This window comes from Poeciliopsis prolifica, unplaced genomic scaffold (assembly GCF_027474105.1).
Source record: "Poeciliopsis prolifica strain line A6 unplaced genomic scaffold, Auburn_PproV2 SCAFFOLD144, whole genome shotgun sequence".
NCBI lineage: Eukaryota > Metazoa > Chordata > Actinopteri > Cyprinodontiformes > Poeciliidae > Poeciliopsis > Poeciliopsis prolifica.
Genome location: NW_026562519.1, coordinates 157,009 through 175,911, shown reverse-complemented (window position 1 = coordinate 175,911; position 18,903 = coordinate 157,009). Strand labels below are relative to the sequence as shown.

Here is an 18,903-nt window from a genome sequence, read left to right as displayed (position 1 = left end):
CAAACTTAAGCTGCTTTTGATTCTAATAATGCTAGAATTTTCAGATGTTTGTAAAAACCCTGTCAGTGTTTTATGAAGCAAACTCTGTTAGTCAGGCTTTAATCTTCAGCTTTATGTCCTTGCTCAGGTTTATTTCTCTCATGTTAACTTTGACTTTGTAGAGCAAAGCAGAAGAGATGACCTGGAAGCTTTAGGCCATATGTTCATGTATTTTCTGCGGGGCAGTCTGCCATGGCAAGGACTAAAAGTAAGAAAAAAGCAATTAGTGCTCATCTTATTCTTAAGTTAAAACATTTGCCCTTAATCCATGGCAAGGTTCCATGTGGAACTTTCCTCTGAATTACTTCCATTCCTCTCTGCCTTAGGCTGACACTCTGAAGGAACGCTATCAGAAAATAGGAGACACGAAGCGAGACACACCGATAGAGGTGCTCTGTGAGAATTTCCCAGGTTTGTAATCATAAGTCTATTTGTTGCCAAAAAACAGTTTTTGTTCACTGCTTACTGTGATAAAGTATCAGATTCCACTGTCTGACTGTATGTGTACGCATTGCTATTGTATGAAAACAACAGAAGAGATGGCCACATACCTGCGATATGTGCGGCGGCTGGACTTTTTCGAGAAGCCAGACTACGATTATCTGAGGAAACTCTTCACAGACCTCTTCGACAGGAGCGGATACATCTTCGATTATCAGTATGACTGGACCGGAAAGCCACTGGTTAGTGATAAGTGTGGGTTCTGTGCTCTTTTCATGCAGCAGGTTACTCTGAGATCTTCTTGTAGGTTTTCTGTTCAATCATTGCTGAGTTCAGCACAGTATGGAGGCTGTGTTGTGTTTATCTGATTGGGTTCAGGTAGACAGAGATTGAAGTCATTCAGCAGCAAGCACTCACACTGTGAGCCACTGTGGAGGTGTCTGAAGGTTCAGCAGTTTGGGGTGAGGGACGTGATTTTTGAAATCTGTCTCCGACTCAGAAATCTTTTAATAAAGGGCTGGGTGATGCGTCAAATTATCGATTAATCAAATTTTTGGTTTTTGAAGGAGTTATTGGTGGAATATCAGGATTTTTTCCACCAATGCGCTCCCTGGGTTTCCATAGTTCAAAGTGAACACTTTGTAAAAACAATGTGTGTTTTACAACTTCTATTATTTGGACTTTGAATTCAGGTCAACTCTATGATGAAGTATGAAGACCAAGTTTTTTTAAATTATATTTCTTTTGATATTTTAAGTCATCTGACAGTAATGAAGTCAGAAAAAAAAAGTATTTATAATGAGATCTCCAACGCACAAAAATATAAATAAAAGAGGAATGTAGAGCATCTTGAGAAGTTATACTTCAGTATAAGTTTTGCAAATAAGAAAATATTTCATCCTGTTACACACCAGCATAAAATTATTATGAGAAGCAGGACACTGAACTGAGCCGGTCATGTCAGATTGAAGATTTTGTCTCATTGAAATGACATTTTCCTTGTAATTCTTTTTATGAAAGTAGTTTGTTTCTTATTCATAAACATAATAGAACTCAAAGGCACATACAAAATCAAGAGAATAAGATACCCAGAGCATACAGGAGAGTGACAGTGATGTTTTGCCAATGATCCATAAAGAAGATGCAAACCTCATGCCCCTCATATGGCTATAGAGAGACAACACAAATGTTGAAGAACAATTTGCATTGTTGCAATATCTTAAACCTAAATGATCAATCATGTTGCCACATTAATAGAATGGAATTTATTGTTTGTCACTGTACATATGAACAATGAGATTAAATGTATTGCACTACTTGGACAGCAAAAAAGAAAGATCAAAAATAATAAAAATAAATAAATACATAAAAAGTAGGGGTGGAATCATCTCTCAGAAACCTTCATCCTTCCAGCCTATTTTAATATTATTACCCCTCAAGAAAATTACAGAATATACTGCAGATCTTCCAAAATTTGTCTTATTTGTCTTTGTCATATAACTTATCCTCTCCAGGGCCAAAAATAAACATTTTGCTATGGTAACATTTGTTTCAGTTTAACAGACATGGACTTATACACCGTCTAGCTTCCAGACAACAGATGTTCTATAACGATCTTATGCTTTTAGGCGGATTGAATTGCCCTGAAAAGGTATGGTTTCAACATATGTTTGGGTTACACAGACAAAAACAAATAGAGACCCGTTCCAGCAACTCCAAAATGATGACTCAACAAAGTAAGAAAAGTTGGAAAACAAGAAAAAAACTTAAAAGAAAAAAAAAATTATTCAGCTCCATCGCAGTCTGTCAGGAATATGAACGTGTGAGGTACAATGCACCGACTGGTAAGCAGTGGGATGACAGGGCTACCAGGTAGGAGCAATGCTGCCACTACCTGTGACCTCATATATTGGAGGAACAACCCACTACTCTTTCCTTGTAATATTAAGATGTTTTTTCTGTTAAAATCTTTATTCTGATAATGTGGTGACTGTATTCTTGTAATAAAACAAAAGTTCTTGTCCTGGCCTCAGTAGTGTGTCGTACAACTCACAGAAGTGATAGTTGAAATAAAATCCCCTTTTTGAAAATTGTTTTTCTCATATATAATTATTTTTTTTAGAAAAGAAGGCAAGAAAAACTTTGATTAAATCTGCACTGGCAAGAATAAATCAGAGATTTTTTATTTGTAAGCCATATCACTCAGCCCTACATAAACTTGACTCATCCTCATCAGTCTGATAAACATGTTGCAGCACTATTTGATTCAACAATCAGCTTTTGGAATCTTCTTCTTTGCCTTTGGAAGTAGTTCTGTTTTCCTGGAAAGCTTCTTAGAGCTGGATCGGTCCAAACTTTTGGCAGTGGGTAAAATCAGAATAAACAATATTCTCCGTTAGTTAGTGCTAGCTAACAGAAAATACCTGTAGTGATATGCAGGCATGTGTTAGTTTTTTTTTAAGGTTTCTATTTGGCTTTAGTGACCTTTATATGAGGTCAGACAGGAGAGTGGGTAATGAGAGAGGGGAGAGCATGTGGGACTCAAATCTGTGATAGCAGCTTTACCCCTGTAACACTGCAGCCCCTCTCTGTTTACACAAAAATAGCCATGTTGTCAGCTGAGTTTGCACAGTAGTAAAGTGATTTTCCCTCCTGCTCTCTGTTTTTAGCCGACTCCTATTGGTCCTGTGGCGACTGAAACTCCACTTCAGACAAGCAACCGGGAGAAAGCACCTCAAACCAAAAACCAGGTACATGCTCAGGAGAACAAATACAGAACTGGGTAGGGGTTGTGCACAGAAGGGCTGAAAAGGTTAATCAGATTAATTGATTATAAAATAATCATCAACTAATTTAGCAATCAATTATTAATTAACTGGAGCATACAGACTCAAAATTAGGCCATTTACTTAAAAAAACAACATATTCAGAGCAATAATCAAGCCAAAACTGTACAAAGAATATATGCTGCATAAAATCTGCGTAATTGATATGTCACTCATCGGCTTGCTCAAAGCCAATGAGTAGCCTGGCTTTGAGAATCAGTCTGGGCAGCGACTGCAAGTAGCTTGATGGCCCCATTAAGAACCCCCCGTTTTTAAACGCTGCATTTTTTTCCAGCAGCACTATTTGTAAAGCTAGTCCAAGACAAACAAATTGAGTCAATTTTATTTTATTTATCTGTGCGTCATTTAGTTCATTTAATTGATTAGCTTCATAATTAAGTTGGTACTTTTTTCTTTTTTTGTGTTGTATTGTCATTATGTTTGTACTCGATAACTAAAAGAATCCTTATTGATAGCCCGAGTTTATGGTTTAACATCATTTATCTTAAACCATAAAAAAGCGATTTTCTCTGTCATACTACACAAGCCACACTGCACTGCTCATCTGTCTCATTTTGCTTATCAGTCAGCTTCAGAGTTTCTTTGACATAGTGCTTGAAAAGGCTTTTTGTTCTTTTCTCATTTCTCCTTCTGGCTTCCATTGTTATTTTTTAGCAAGAATAACTTGCTTAACTTTCATCAGTGAGATTTTTCTAGATGCAGAACCAAGGTTCAGTGGAACCTAAGAAAAATTTTATTTTATTTTTATAATCATCTTAATCCATAGTAACTACAGTAAGTTAGACAGTTAGTAGTGCCAAATTTGTTCAATCTACCTAGTGGCATCAGCAAAAAAAAAGAAAAAAAACAATGTTGAGCTAGTGTGGGTAGTACAACAGTCTGGTCAGCAAGTTAGAGGATTTCTCTGTTGTATGTTTTTTTTTGAAACTATAATGTACCTAGCGCTGGTTTGGAAAGCATGCAGTACTACGAGTTACTCCCACGATCACTGGTTCTGGTTGCTGGTGTGCCAAAGGAAGTTTCAGTTCATTGTCTGAGCAACCTATCATGTGCAGGCTTTCCCCCAGAAAACTTGCTAAGCCCAGTGGTCCACCGTGTGTTTGTATTAAAGGATACACGTAGACAGGAAAAGTAAAAATTAGTGATGGGTAAATGAGCCGTCATGAAGCATTTAGACCAGAGGTCGGCAACCCAGCATGTTGAAAGAGCCATATTGGACCCAAAAAACGAAAAACAAATCTGTTTGGAGCCGCAAGAAAGTAAAAGCCGTATAAAAGGCTTTTATAGAAGGCAAAACAGGCTCTAGGTGTTTATATTAGCGTATATCAAAATGACTAAGTGTATACATAATTAGTATTCATGATTAAATGTTTATTTTCCCTGCAGGAATGACGCATCACGTGACTCTTCAGTTGTACGATGGTGCTTTAAGTTTACCTTCTGTTACAATATGAACGCATTTACAAAATTAAAGAAACGTAATAAAGAAATCAGATATTTGATATCATTTTTATTATGAAGAGCGACAGGGAAAGTGTCATTTTTTTCCCTTTGTGGAACATGGAAAATCTGCCCCGAAATGCAGTTTGCTTAACGACGATCGCTCTTCGTAAATAATCACCGTTAAGTGTGTGATCACAAAAACAACAAACGGAGTGTAATAAAACGGCAGCCTTTTGAAAACGTAAAGTATATAAAATTAAGAGTTTAAGTTCAATTTCTGTGCAAATGCCAAGCAAGTCAGTGCAACAGTAACACAAAGCAGCCATGAGCAACCCGACCTGAGCAAACGACACAAAACAATATCGCTAAGTGTCATTCTAAATGTATACTGATGAAAATTACTATATCGCTTATTTATGTATGTTTTCAGTTTTTTATTTTTTTCCAAGTTTCGGCTTTCATTGAGGTGCGCTCCGGAAAGTACGGTCCTCTTTTAGTTATTTGACAACTTGTTGCTGGGAGAGCGAACATTCAGGCAATTCTTCCACACTGGCAACGAATGCAGATGATTCGGTCCAAGAACTGTAGAATTGAATGTTTCTTCTACACATTTTTATGGCACTGGAAAACGCTAAGAATGATTGTGTCATGTTTGTCCTCCTACAGAAACCATAATAAAACAAAAAATATATTTCCCAGCCCCATCTTTTCCCATTTTCAAACATTTTTGATGAAGCTCCAAAGAGCCACTAGGGCGGCACTAAGAGCCGCGGGTTGCTGACCCCTGATTTAGACCCATAGCAAAACTGTATTGATACTGTGTCACTGAATACTGACACCTGCTGGACATTAAAAATCCCTACAGGCAAGGTAGTTGAGAGACTGATTTGATTATCTAGTCCAGGGGAGCCCAAACTTTTTGAGACCATGATCTATTTTTTCTCTCACCAGCCAGCTGAGATCTACCTCATGACACAAAGACATAAAAATTGTAAATGAAACCCTATTGACTCATTTTCTATACGAATATCCATCAGTTATATCAGAAATGATAAAGTGATGGAAAACCTAATGCAGTTTCTTCCTCAGTGAGATTCAGACACTGGAAGCAGGTTGCTGGTTTCTCAGTCAGAAGCTGGTTGTAAACCTGAGGCCATCAGGTATCAGTCAGTTATGGTAGATCTGAAATTTGGTTTGATGACGTCAATATGAGAAACTACAGATTGATAGGAGGAACCAAAGAGCTCTGCAGAGGTAAAGGCAAATATTCTAAATCTGGGATATAATTAATTTAATTTCACATAATCATTGTGGTGGAAGCCATTTGTTTAAAACTTTATCAAATATATTTGTCCTATCTGATGTTTGGTGTGATATTTACTGCAAATGAACGAGGTAATTAGTCCAAGTTTGTCATTTATTGAACATTTAGAAACTCCAGCGGCTGTAATGAACCACAGCGAAGGTAAACAAAGGTAAAACAACCCGAACAGGTGATCAACTCAATACCATCGTACCTTTTTACTCTTCGTCTCACTGTGTCGTTTAAGCACATTCGTTGCCGTGGCAACCGCCTGCGCCCCGCAAGCCGGGAAAAGATTACATTAAAAATGATATCAGGTTTCCAGGCTTGATATTTAGTTATCTATTATTAATGAGCCTCTTATGAACACAGTGGTGCCTGAGTAGCTAATTTAAACTCCTGTTCTGCTAGTCAGTCGGTCTTTAAGTCGCCTTTTTATTTGTTAATGGATCTGGAATGCAGCTTAACAATAATTGCTGAGAATATAATTTTTTTAATTGAAATTTTTAGAGTACATTCAAAAAGAAAAGTCAAACAATACTTAGAAAATATAAGAGACAAAAAACACAGAACAATCAAAACAAATATTACACACTGGGCAAGCTCTTATTTTAGTAACAAAAAACTCAAGGGGACCGCTCATACCCAAAATTAGTCCTGTAGCGTTGATGTGATGTTTGTCCATTTTTCCCATTTATCCTGACGTTGCTCTTCTTGTGTCCTCAGTCTATGTGTTAGAATCTCCATCTCAAAGAGTTCACAGTCTGTATCCATTCCTTTGTGGTGGGAGGTTCAGATTGGCACCACTTTCTAGTTATCACCTTTTTGGATCCCAACATAATATTAAACAAATAGTAGTCATTATTAAGTACAACATTGTACTTAATACAATGTTGGTGGCACATAAAACCAGACCAGTCTTAGGTATTGTGTAACCTAATATTATTGCAATCTTTTTGTGAATTTTGTTCTAGAACTGTGTAATTCTAGGGCAAAGCCAAAAAATATGTACTCCACAATCTCTCCAACACGGTTGAACAGTAGATTTGAATTTACTGGTAATGTTGGGTGTTGTAAAAAAATCTGATTATATTCTTCCAACAATGTTCTCTCCAAATTCTGGAAGAGGATGTCGTAGTTTGGGTCTTCCAGATATTCAACCAGTCGTCTTCCGTTAGCAGAATTTCCAATTCCCTTTCCCATTTTGTTTCAATTTCCAATGTGTTAGTGCCTCTATTTTCTAACAGATATTTATAGAATATGGACACTGTTCTGTGTTTTTTACCCTTATAAGTCTCGATCAGCATTTTGACAATCCCATTTTCATTTTGGTCTATTTTGTATTTTATCTTTGTGTTATAAAAGTTCCCTAATTGTAGATATCTAAAGTGATCTTGAGTTCTTAGAGCAAACTCTTGCTGTAGTTCCTGGAAACTTCTGAAGTGCCCATCTTTAAGGACTACGTATAACGCTCTTAAACCTCTTTCTAGCCATTGTTTAAATTGTAGGTCTTGAATTAAATATTTGTTGTAGGCTGGGAACTGGATCAAACATAATTGTTCCTCAAATTTGCATTTCCAGATTATATATATATTACATATATTATTTGCCATAGTTAAAAGCCAAATATCTCATTACCCAGTGAGAAACTAGTAATAGTTTTACTATTACTATTAATTGTATTTATTACTAATTAATTTTTTCAAGTGTATTCTTGGTGGTCTCGAGATCTGCAATCATACTCCGCAATTCTCTTCCATGGACTTTTTGTTCAATATTTTTTCATTTCGCTTCATAATTTTTGGCACTTATATTTATTATGGGCGTTATTTGGGCACCATGATAATATTCTTTAAAGTCAGGTAAAGCCATACCTCCCTTGTCTTTGGGTAATTGTAAAGTGACAAATTCTATTCTGGGTTTTTTAGCGTTTCATATGAATCCAGATGTAATCCGGTTCCATATTTTAAACTGTCTGTACGGGATTTCTATAGGTAATGCCAGGAAAAGATGCAATAACCTTGGTAATGTGTTCATCTTTATGGCTTAAATTCTTGTGCTGAAATCTGATGTTAGGGTATCCCACCTTCTAATATCCCTCCTAATTTCTTGGTCCACTTTAATAAAGTTAACTTTATAACTTTAGGATATAAAGTTAGCTTTATATCCTAGGTATGTCATCATAGTAGAGTTCCAATTTAAATTATTTTTTCCACGTATCGTTTCTGATGGTGTATAACCGAAGGTCAAAACCTGCGTCTTTTTCAAATTTAATTTATATCCTGAGAAAAAGCCAAATATTTCTAACTGGTTGATCAGACAAGGCAGCAAATTTACAGGGCTTGATAAATAACAAATTACTGTACTCTCCAGACTATAGAGCACAACTGATTATAAGCCGCACTCAGTACATTTTTAAAGGAAAAACCAGTTTGATTTCTCTGTTCTGATATACGGGATACGATTTGTTCTGTATTTCATAAGCCGCATGTACCTACATTGAAACATGAGATATTTACAAAGAAAGATGGTACACAGACAGAGTTTTCACAGTTTTAATAATATACCTTAGCTTTTCTTTCCAAACATTGCCTGTGACTCAGCAGTAACACAGCAGCAACACGGTAGAACAGTAATAACAGTAGGGTGACCAGACGTCCCCGATTTCCGGGCACACTCCCCGTTTTACACGACTTGTTCCCGGCTAAAGCTGTCCCCGGAAATGTTCCCGAGTTTGCGTTTTATGAATAAGATTTATTTGTGTGTGTGTTTAAGCTGTTATTACGGTAACCGAAAATATAAAGTGAGAGTTAGCATGTTGTGTGCAACAACAGCTGTTACGGTAGAGTTGCTGATGGTCGCAGAAGATTAGAGCACGTCGCCTTTAAAAAGAACAAAAAAACCCCTCAAAGAGCAGGGACTAGAAGAGAGCGCGAGCTACTCACCGCAGTCGGGTGAGTAGCTCGCGCTATCCTGGGGGAGCTGACCCGTGATGGTATGGACTTGTATCTTGGACTGGGCTGATCCTTGCCGTAAAAAAGGTGTGATTCACAATAAAAATGATGCTAAAAACAAATTAGGGATACCATCCATCCTGTAAAATACGAAATCGTCCTCTATTTGGACGATTTCGTCCAAATAGATTTCTCTGTTCTGATATACGGGATACGATTTGTTCTGTATTTCATAAATGCCCATGGTTAGACACATCTGTCACACACAGACATCGAATCTAAATGTAACGGCAAGGAACAAAACAGAAAAAATATTAAAACCAGCTACATTGTCGTGGCAAGAGGTCCTACACACTGTCAAGGGGCTGCTAATAATCTACATTTTGTCGTTCTGTGTCATTAAGCTGGAGTTTGATAATATATACAGCTGAAGTTATTCTGATAAAATAAAAACATCACACCAAAGACCAGAAGTAAGCCATAGACTGTACAAATAAAATAAAGTAAAAACAGTAAGTGCTAAAAAGAGGATAAATGAAATAAGTAGCTCAATTTCGCGTTATTTACAGTAATACTGCAGGCACAAATGTCTTAGACGACGCATTCATCAGAGAATAGTTATTCATCATCTCCTGAGATAGAAGATGGTACAATGTTCTGATTGATTCAGTTTTCTGTTATGCCTTTTGTTAAATATTGTGGTTTGATCGATTATTTCTACTTTAATAAAAATGTGTTGAAATAGTGCTTCTCTTACTGGAGATGACTGTTTTCTTGAGGAGTCCTTTATAAAAACAAAATTAATAAATAAAATAATAAAGCATGCCACTGCTGTGTCAACCCTACCCGATAAGAGTTGGACAACTTCGCTATGGAGGTCATGGCCCGAAGCTGTGGTGGGCGTCCTTTAAATTAAATTCTGAAAGGTGGAAACACTAGCATATTTTTTTAGCTATACATACAAACATACAAATACATATATTTTTTTGTTATATTAGAATTTTTCGCTCATTAGTTCAGGAAACAAACATTTAATTTTATTCATTCTGTATAAAAATTTAAATATGTTATACATTTTAATGTTTCTGGAGGTGATTGTAATTATATTATGTCTCTGTTTTAGTGTAGCAAGAGACTGATTGAAGAGAGGAGAGGAAAAGAGAGCGACTGATAGAACAAAGTGAGAGAGAGCAGAGGAAAAAGGCAAGAGTAAGAAGAGTTGAAGAGAGAGGAAAGAAATAGAAAGATAAAAAAAGAGTAAAGCAAAGAGTATAGGCAGAGTGTTGGAAATCAAAAGGTGGAGCAGGAAGAAGACAAAAAACCGAATACTGGTAATTACAAGATGGCTCTTTCAAAGAAGAGGAAGTGTCATTTCACAGAAAAATTACAAGCAGAATTTCCATTTCTTCGTCCTTGTCGACCAGACCAAGATGACACATTGGTGCACTGCACCCTTTGTAAGTCATCATTTTCTATTGGCAGTGATGAAAGATTTGCTGTGGTGTAGCATCAGCAAACAAAGAAACACAAAGCCTCTTTAACTGCTAGTGTAGGTGTTCCCTCTGTCACAACATTCTTCAAAAAGGTAGAACCTTCTCAAAAAGAATATGATTTAGCTATGCAGGAGGGAATCCCAGCATATCACACAATGAAACACAATTGTAGTTACCGGTCTATGGACTGCACAGCACAACTGACAAGGAAGCTTTATGAGCCAATGTTTTCATGTGCAAGGACGAAAGGTGATGCCATAGTTAGGAACATTTTTGCACCATAGGCATGACTATGCTAACAAAGGATCTAGAGCAGGTTGAGTTTGTGTCCCTGTCTATAGATTCCTCCAATCATGGGCATTTGAAGCTTTTACCAATAATAGTAAGATACTGCAAAATATATGATGGCAGCATGTCAGTAGAAATAAAACTGCTTGATTTTGTTGAGCTCAAAGGAGAAACGGCAGAAGAACTTGCAGCTCAGATCCTGGTGGTGATTGAAAAATACAACCTCGAAAAACACAAACACCAATTTTGTAGGACTGAATAGGGCTTGAAGGGTAAATGTTTACACCAAGGTAAAAGATTCTCTGCAGCGGGAGGTGATTGGCCTGGGTTGTCCTGCCCACATCATTCATAGTGCAACAAGAACAGCTTTAGATACCATTCCTGTTGATGTTGAAAACCTTCTCACAAAAATATTTTTTTATTTTTTATATTTTTACTGTTAGAGTTGAACGACTGAAAAGCTTTTGCGAGTTTGTTGGTCAGGAGTATCATAACATCCTTAGACACAGCCATGTCCGCTGGCTGTCCATGATACCCGCTCTGGAAAGAGTGCTGAAAATGTATGTGCCACTGAAAACTTATTTTCTCTCTTGAGAAAAATGCCCTGTTGTTCTGCAGAGAATCTTCGAAGATCCACTGACTGAAATGTTGTTGGCCTTTGCCCATGGAAACCTGACCATTTTCAGTGACGGTATCAAAATGATTGATTGTCAGAATTGCTCAGCTGTGGAGTCTGCTGCAGTTTTGAAAAACCTGGAGGCAAAACTTATAGCAAAATGGGGTGACAACTTCATTCCCCTGCTGGCCAAAGGACTCAAAAGCAATTCAAATATTGAATTGCACCAAAATGGTGCATTGTCAAGAGAGACCTTCCTCAAAACTTCCAAGTCATTCTTCACCACGGCTGTGAACTATTTGCAAGCATGGGGAAAGCATGCAGACAGTTTCAACAACCTACCCTGTCTCCTTTTAAAGAAGACACCTCAGTGTGAAGAGATCCAGAAGGCCACAGACACACTTAAAGAAAAATGCCCAAATGTCGTCATCAAAGAAGATGATTTATTTGACGAGGTTTCTGCCCGGCATGAGTTCCCAAAGGGGGGCTCACTTGAATGAATGGAGAAAATTGGAGACACCACTCAATCAGAGATGGAGAGCAGTGTTTAACCACTTTGAAGAAAAGTACATCTCACACACAAATCTGGCTAGATTAGTCTCTATTGTCTTGTGTTTACCTGTAAGTCAGTAGAGGGGGTATTCTCCATAATGAATGACATATGGACTGATACCAGAAATAGGTTCACTGTTCAGTAAGCATGGCATCAAGCCCATATTTATTGTCAAGACAAACATAAACCTCTCTTGCCAAGAGTTCATGGAGATGCCGGCAAAAGACAGAGCCATCCTGAAAAGAATCCATTCGTCAGAGAAGTGTACAGATTAGGGAGAGGGAGACTAAGAGAGAGACTGGGAAATTGAGTGTCTGGCAAAGCAGGAGTAGAAATTCAATGGGAGCCATGTTGCATTTGAGAAGACGAGAATATACACTGACCTTTTATTATAATTAGTAACTTTTCTCAATGCTATTTGTAAATATGGGCTATTCTTTGATTTTTATAGATTGCTATTACCTCTGTTCCTCTGTTTTAGTTATCAATTTTTGTTCTATCCAAACTACCAGGGATACCGTTTTTAGTCTTTGCTCTTTTGTGAATTATACTGATATAATACTTGTAAATAGGATGATTTTATAAAGTTGCTGGAGAAGGGGTGGGTTTTAATAAGTTTATTCTTCCACCCACCCCTTTAAATGTTTATTGTTCATTACATTGCTGTGATTTTTTTGTAACTTGGAGCGTTCAATGTGAATACGAAAAGGTTGTGTTCAGGTTTGTCTGTGACACATTTATTATATATACCACTTACAAATAAAGCCTCTGTGATGAAATATTGAATTGATTTCAGTGGTAAAGTAATGCAGTGAGTGATGCAGCCTTGGACCGGCCCTGCATGATGAGTTAAATCTGCTGCATTGCGGGCAGATATGAGTATATGTAATTCAGTGCTGTTAATGTGGCTTTAGTTCTTCAATTTCTGTCTGTTGAGTTTTAATAAGCATCACAGAAACTGTTCTGGTTGCTTAAGTTTGTTTCTCGAGTTTCTCAGATCTCTGCGCGGCTGTGCGCACTGAGTCTAAGTATGTGGACAAAGCATTTGATACGATTTGTTGCATCTTGTAACCGGAAAAATAATACTAAGAATAATAATAAAATAATATAAAACCAGCGTGATGCGTGACTACAAGGAGAGCGCAAAATCTCCTCCCTGGGCTGAAATTGCATGCTGAGGTTAGCGCCAGTTCGTTAACCACTAACGCAGTAAAGCATGGTGGGCCGCCAGGCTCATAATACACTAGGGGAAACCCTGCTGTGGACCTTCTGATTGGATGACTTAAGTGGTACCTTATAAACACGGCAAGGATTTCATGCTAATTTCTGTCCTGATTTCCTTTTCTGAAGGTTTTAAGGGCACTTTGATTATTGAGATGGCTCTTGACGTAATCTAAAGAGAGTCCTGTCGTGTTAAGAGTGACCTCGTTTTCTCAGAAGTACGGTGGGACCACTGTGATCTAAAATCTGGAATATTCCACATGTTGGATTCTCTTGGCCTGATATTGCAGTTTGTTTGATGTTCCCTGATGACAAATGAAACTCAGCCTATTGAATGTGACATGTAGATAATCAGAAAGCACAGTGACGGAAATCCAGAGGGGAATCTAAGATACACAAAAAACAAAGCAAGTTGCCATGAAGCACCAGAAAGTCCTGTGAATGTTGGAGACATCTTTGTCTTCTTTTTTCTCTGTTAAATACATTTGGATTCGCTTTGAAACCAAAAACAGCCATTTCTGTCCCCAAGCCAGGCTCTCAGTGACTGTGTAAAATCTAACAGTAACATTCATTCAGTAATCTGTTTCCTGTATGTGAGGACATTGTGCAAGAAGCGGAGAAACAAATCAGCCTCACGCGCCTAAATTCAAAAGATCTTTCAAATGTTTATTGTTGGGGGTGCTGTGTGGTGGTGCAAGGGCAAAGCACGACCGACAATATGGAGGCCTTAGTCCTCGTGGAGGCAGTCACAGGTTCTATTTAAAATGTTTTTCTTTTTCTTTTTTTTTAACTGTGTTCATGGGTTTTTCCTCATCCTCAGGCCTGAAACACAGAATTGTGCTACAAACATCAAATGCCAACTGTTGTTACCTGCAGTCGTAGTTTCAGTGGTGATTCACTGACAGCTGATGTTGTTTCTCAACTGTTTTTTTTTTAAATTAATTAATTAATTAATTTATTTATTTTTAATCTTATTTCACAAAAATGTTGAGTCAAAGTCTGTGAGTCTTTGTTCAGCACAGGTACCCAGTAAAGCTGGTTACTGGTCAGGCTGGACCTGGCCACTGTGTGCCAGTCTCAGTGACATATGAGCCATTTTGCTCCTTTCATAGACATTGCTTAGTGTATATTACAGATCATACTGTGCCTGTCCAACTGTTTTTGAGAAATGAGAATTGAAAATGTTTATACTCCATTCTAGTCTCAATGTCCTTCCTCACATACTTCCTGTCTCCTTCCTACTATCATTTCTTTCTTTCCTGAATTCCTTCTTTCTTTCTCCCTACTGTTGTACTTATCTTATTTCCTCATCTGTTTCCTTCCTTCCTTTTGTCCTTCATTCTTTTTCATTGAACTTTTATGTTTTGTATTTTGAAAGTTATTTGTTGGAAAATTGAGTCTTAAATTTTCAGATTGAAATATTATAAAACAAATTTATGCCAGATTTTTCCTTTGTAATCTGGTGTATGAGTAAACTGCTATCAACAGCTACTGAAAAGCATCAGGGACAAATTGGAACACAACACAAACCAAATAATGTAAACATTCCAAGCATTAAATGGTTTCCATGTTATAACAGAAGTTCAGAATTTGCGATCAATGCTTTAGATCAGGTTTGTCTTTTCTATTTCAGTTTTTTAAGCAGCCTTTACATCAATGGATAAACAACATGCTCCAAACATTTCCATATCAGAGAAACTTGACTTAATTGGCCAAGAATGAGCCAGCTGTGATGGATTTCCTCTGACCTTCATGTTTTCTCTGAACACTGAACATGGTTTCGAAGCAACCCTCAGTTTAACTAGTAGTCCCATTGAAGTTGTATGTCTGTGTTTGGTCATGAAGTGTAAGGTAATGACTGCTTGTCCAAAGCTTTTCTTTTTATTGGTTCAATAATCTGAAGTCTGACACTGACTGATATTTGGTAGCGAAGGAGAGATCATCTAGAAAGGAGAGTGTGGCCAATCAATGTGCAGCATATTGTCCTTTAACAACCCAAGACGTTTTCTGAACATTTTCTTTGGAATATTTGCCACAGAGTATAGTTTGCAGAAATCTCAAAGAATGAAATGATTGGACATCCCTAAGGTTGGAGGTGTTGGTTAGAATTTATAGCTAACACTACTCTTAATTTTCTTCCAAAGCAAGTTGCAAATTGATCAGTGCAAATTGCCATGAAGGTTTCATTATCAGTGGAAGTAGTTGTGTTTCAAATCTCATTTGGGTAAAAGTCTGTGTTCCTACTTGGGCTTGTATGGCATGATATGTAATTCAGGATGTGAAATTTGCAGCAAATGCTTGAATGATGCAAAATACACACACAGAAAAAAATAAATGCAACAAAAAATTCTGCCACTGCAGGAAATAGAAGCAAACCCAAAATGAAATTCTCCATAATGCATTGAAACCAAAGAACAAAACCTTTTTACAGGCCTAAGCATTTGTTTAACAAATAAAAATACCGTATAAACTCTTTTTTTTTTTTTTTTTACAAATAACTACTGTAAAATAATCATTTTAATCAATATGAACTGAAGGCTTCAAATTGCTGCTCTGTAGCATTTTTTTTCTTCTAAAGCCCACGGTGCAGGTCGTTTTTTGAGAAAAGAAAATAGTTATAGCTCTTTTATCTTCTGGGCAAAAAGATTCTCATGCATTTGCAAACTTAAAATTGGCAAGCTGTTTTACGTACGTGTAAATATTAAACCACAACGTTTTTGACACACGTAGAGAAAAAGCGGAGAGATTGTTAAGCCAATCAGAATGCAGAACACAAAGCACGATGCAAATCCGTGACGCAGCGAGAATGTGAAAGGTGAACCGCATTATAGCGAGGGTTCACTGTAAATGCATCTGGTGGGTTTACCGTTCTGTTGCAGCAGAAGTGTATTACAGTTCCTAATTCTGGGAGGTGACTGGAGGCAGGCTTGTTGAATGTCGCTGGATGGGCTGCATTCGTGTTTTCATCCAGACGGCTGACAGTTGGATAGTCTGTTGTTGTTCAACCCTGGGATCATGAACGTTCTCCCATCTCCGTCAGTCGTTGTTTTTCGGAGAGGGTGCAGGTGTTGGGACTGGTTCAGAAGAAACAGTGGTACTGGATGTGAGAGGGTGAAGAACTGGGTCTTGGATAAACCCAAAGCCTGGAGCGTTCAGTCGTACCATCCCCATTTTACTTTCCTTGTCATTATTTCTGACTGAGTTGACACAGCACAGGTTGAGAGTCCACTAACCTGTAGAACCTCCAGTGTGTCTGCATGAACACATGAACACTTCTCAGTGCAAACATACTGTACTGAATCCCTCCTGTGTCTTTTTCACCAAATACTGACTCTGAACTCAGTTTTTTTCTTTTTACACTTTTTTCTCTTTTCTCACCTTGTTTCATCGCCTCGTGTTTTCGACTCTTTTGCTTCACTTTTATTCAACACTCCTTTGTCTTCCGCTTATTTTCTCTTTTCCTAACTCATCTACATCATCCTCTTTCTTGTGTCTCCTCCATGTACGTTTCTGTTTTCCTGGGATCGCCCTCCTGTCTCCTCTAGTCTCCAGAGAGGAAAGGCAGTGAGTCTCAACCCACTCCAGTCACCAACCGAGAGCTGCTGGGCTCCCACCTCACTGCTGATAGGCTGGGCGGGTCTGTCCAGGTACTGAGAGGAAGGGTTTGCTCTGCAGGCGTTCTGTCTGTCTGCTTTCTTCTGTCTGTCTGCATGACCCTTTTGTGTCTGGAGCCAGGCTGACTGCAAGGAAGTGTCTTTGCATAACATATTATCCCTACAAATGGGGATGTTTCTACCGAAATTCAGAATTATATATATATCCACCACTTGATCTATCCATAATTATTTTCCTGCCCAGATATTAACTCATACGACTTCGAAAACTTTTTCTTTTATGTCAACTTTTCTCAAATTATTTTGTAAATCTTTTAAAGTGGTCCTGAAAAATACCCAGAGGAATTTTTTTCTTGGAAGGATTCTTTGTCTTGTTTTTGTATGATTTTAGAAGGAATAGAGTTTATTCTGCTACACATTAACACCTATGAATCACTTAATCTTAAAAAATACTAAGCACAAGTCCGACTTCTATCATCTGCAGATCTACTCTGATGACTCTGCAGCTGTCGAGTGAATCTGAGATGGACAAAAGGCAGAGTACAGAGATCTGGTGGAATGCTTTGTGTCATGGAAGGAACAGTCGTCTCATCTTCAAAAGAGATGATTGTAGATTTCAGGAGGAACAGGGTTAGATCAAACCCTATTTCCATCGTGAAAGAAGTGGTTGTGAAGTCAGTGTTTATCTGGACAACAGACTGAACATTAATCATTTGCTGGAGCAGCAACATCAGAACCAGGGACCTAAAAACACTCAACAACCTGAGCATTGTTGAGCATTTTTAGGTCAACAACACTCTTTACATGATGAAGCAAAGAAGAGGGTCTGAAGTCAGAGGGTTCTTCAGATTTGCAGTAATACAGACTGTTACAGCACATCCATCAGCATCTACAACAACTCTTTGCAGAACCTTGGAACATTAGAGTAACAATGTTTAATTTCCCTTTGAGGTTGATAAAGTATTTTTGAATTTGAACTGAATTTTACCATAATGATCAAATTTACCATAATATATTTAGTCTTCCTTTCTCTACTTTCTCGCAGAAGAAAGTGGCTGTTTTAAAGTAGCAGCCTCAATGACATGCTTCTGTAGGAAATGCAGTTGACCGAGTCTGGGGGTCAGGGACCATAGCTGCCCACAAAAAGGCAAAATTCTCAAAGCTTGAGAGCCCCTCTAAAAATGCTTATAGTTGCCTATTTTAGTAGTTCAAACACAAAAATATACCTTAATATGGTATAAAGATAAAACACATCTGTAGCATGTGATGCACATAAAACTTCTACTTTTGTTCATGTATAGAACCTTACCCAGATGGGTCACCTATAGCCACCAAACACATGACTTCATAAACTCCAAACAAAACATACAAAATAAAAAGCACACATGAACATCTCTAAACTAACACTTTATCTAGTTTCAGCAATGACTCCTCCGGATAAGCATGCTGAGACAGACAGGCACTTGTGTTGTGTCGTTAACTTTACAACAGTCCCTGATACCGAGCATGCATATGGCGACAGTGAAAAGGAAAGACCCCCTTTAACAGGAAGAACTCTCCAGCAGAAGCAGAAACTAGCCATCTGCCATGACTGACTGGTTGTTGGAGAAGACAAAGCAGATATACATATTAAAAAAAAAGAAAGAAACTGAACCAGGAGTACTTTCTGTGTTGGAGAAAAGTAACACATTGATGGCAGCAGGAGCTCATTTAGCCACTTCAGATTGCAGATATCAGACTTGTTTTTCACTCCACTTGTACAGAGGTATTGCTACATTATATATGGAAGAAATTTAGAAAGGATTTTAAAACCTGGCATTTTACAAGGATATGCTCACTTTGAAAATCATTGAGTCCGTTAAAATAAAAAAAAGATGATTTGTTTGAATCCATAAAGCACTTTTCCTTGAGTGTCAATATTAAGTATTGCTGAAATATTGAATGTTTCAGCCTTTCTTGCTGAACAAACTGAAAAACTTCATGCTTGTATTGGTGGAGTATTTCAGTTGCATGCCCTATTGTCCAGTTTCATAGTTAATGATGGACAGAATTGCTTTTTTATTTTGCACTGACCATGTTGCTTTGTTGCCGC

The 18,903-nt window shown here is 37.7% G+C and overlaps 1 protein-coding gene across 3 annotated transcripts in view; it reads left to right on the top strand.

Annotated features, from left to right (window-relative positions):
* Positions 1–18,903, top strand: part of LOC129355748 (casein kinase I) — a 30,961-nt gene that overhangs the window by 9,717 nt on the left and 2,341 nt on the right. The window contains exons 6-10 of one of the 3 annotated variants that reach the window (XM_055025359.1): positions 162–247; positions 366–450; positions 574–722; positions 3,150–3,230; positions 16,743–16,844. In XM_055025359.1, the coding sequence (XP_054881334.1) occupies positions 162–247; positions 366–450; positions 574–722; positions 3,150–3,230; positions 16,743–16,844 (503 nt within the window). Of the gene's footprint in view, positions 1–161; positions 248–365; positions 451–573; positions 723–3,149; positions 3,231–10,149; positions 12,863–16,742; positions 16,845–18,903 lie in introns of those variants that run through there. The other 2 variants (XM_055025361.1, XM_055025360.1) reach the window with 2 other exon arrangements.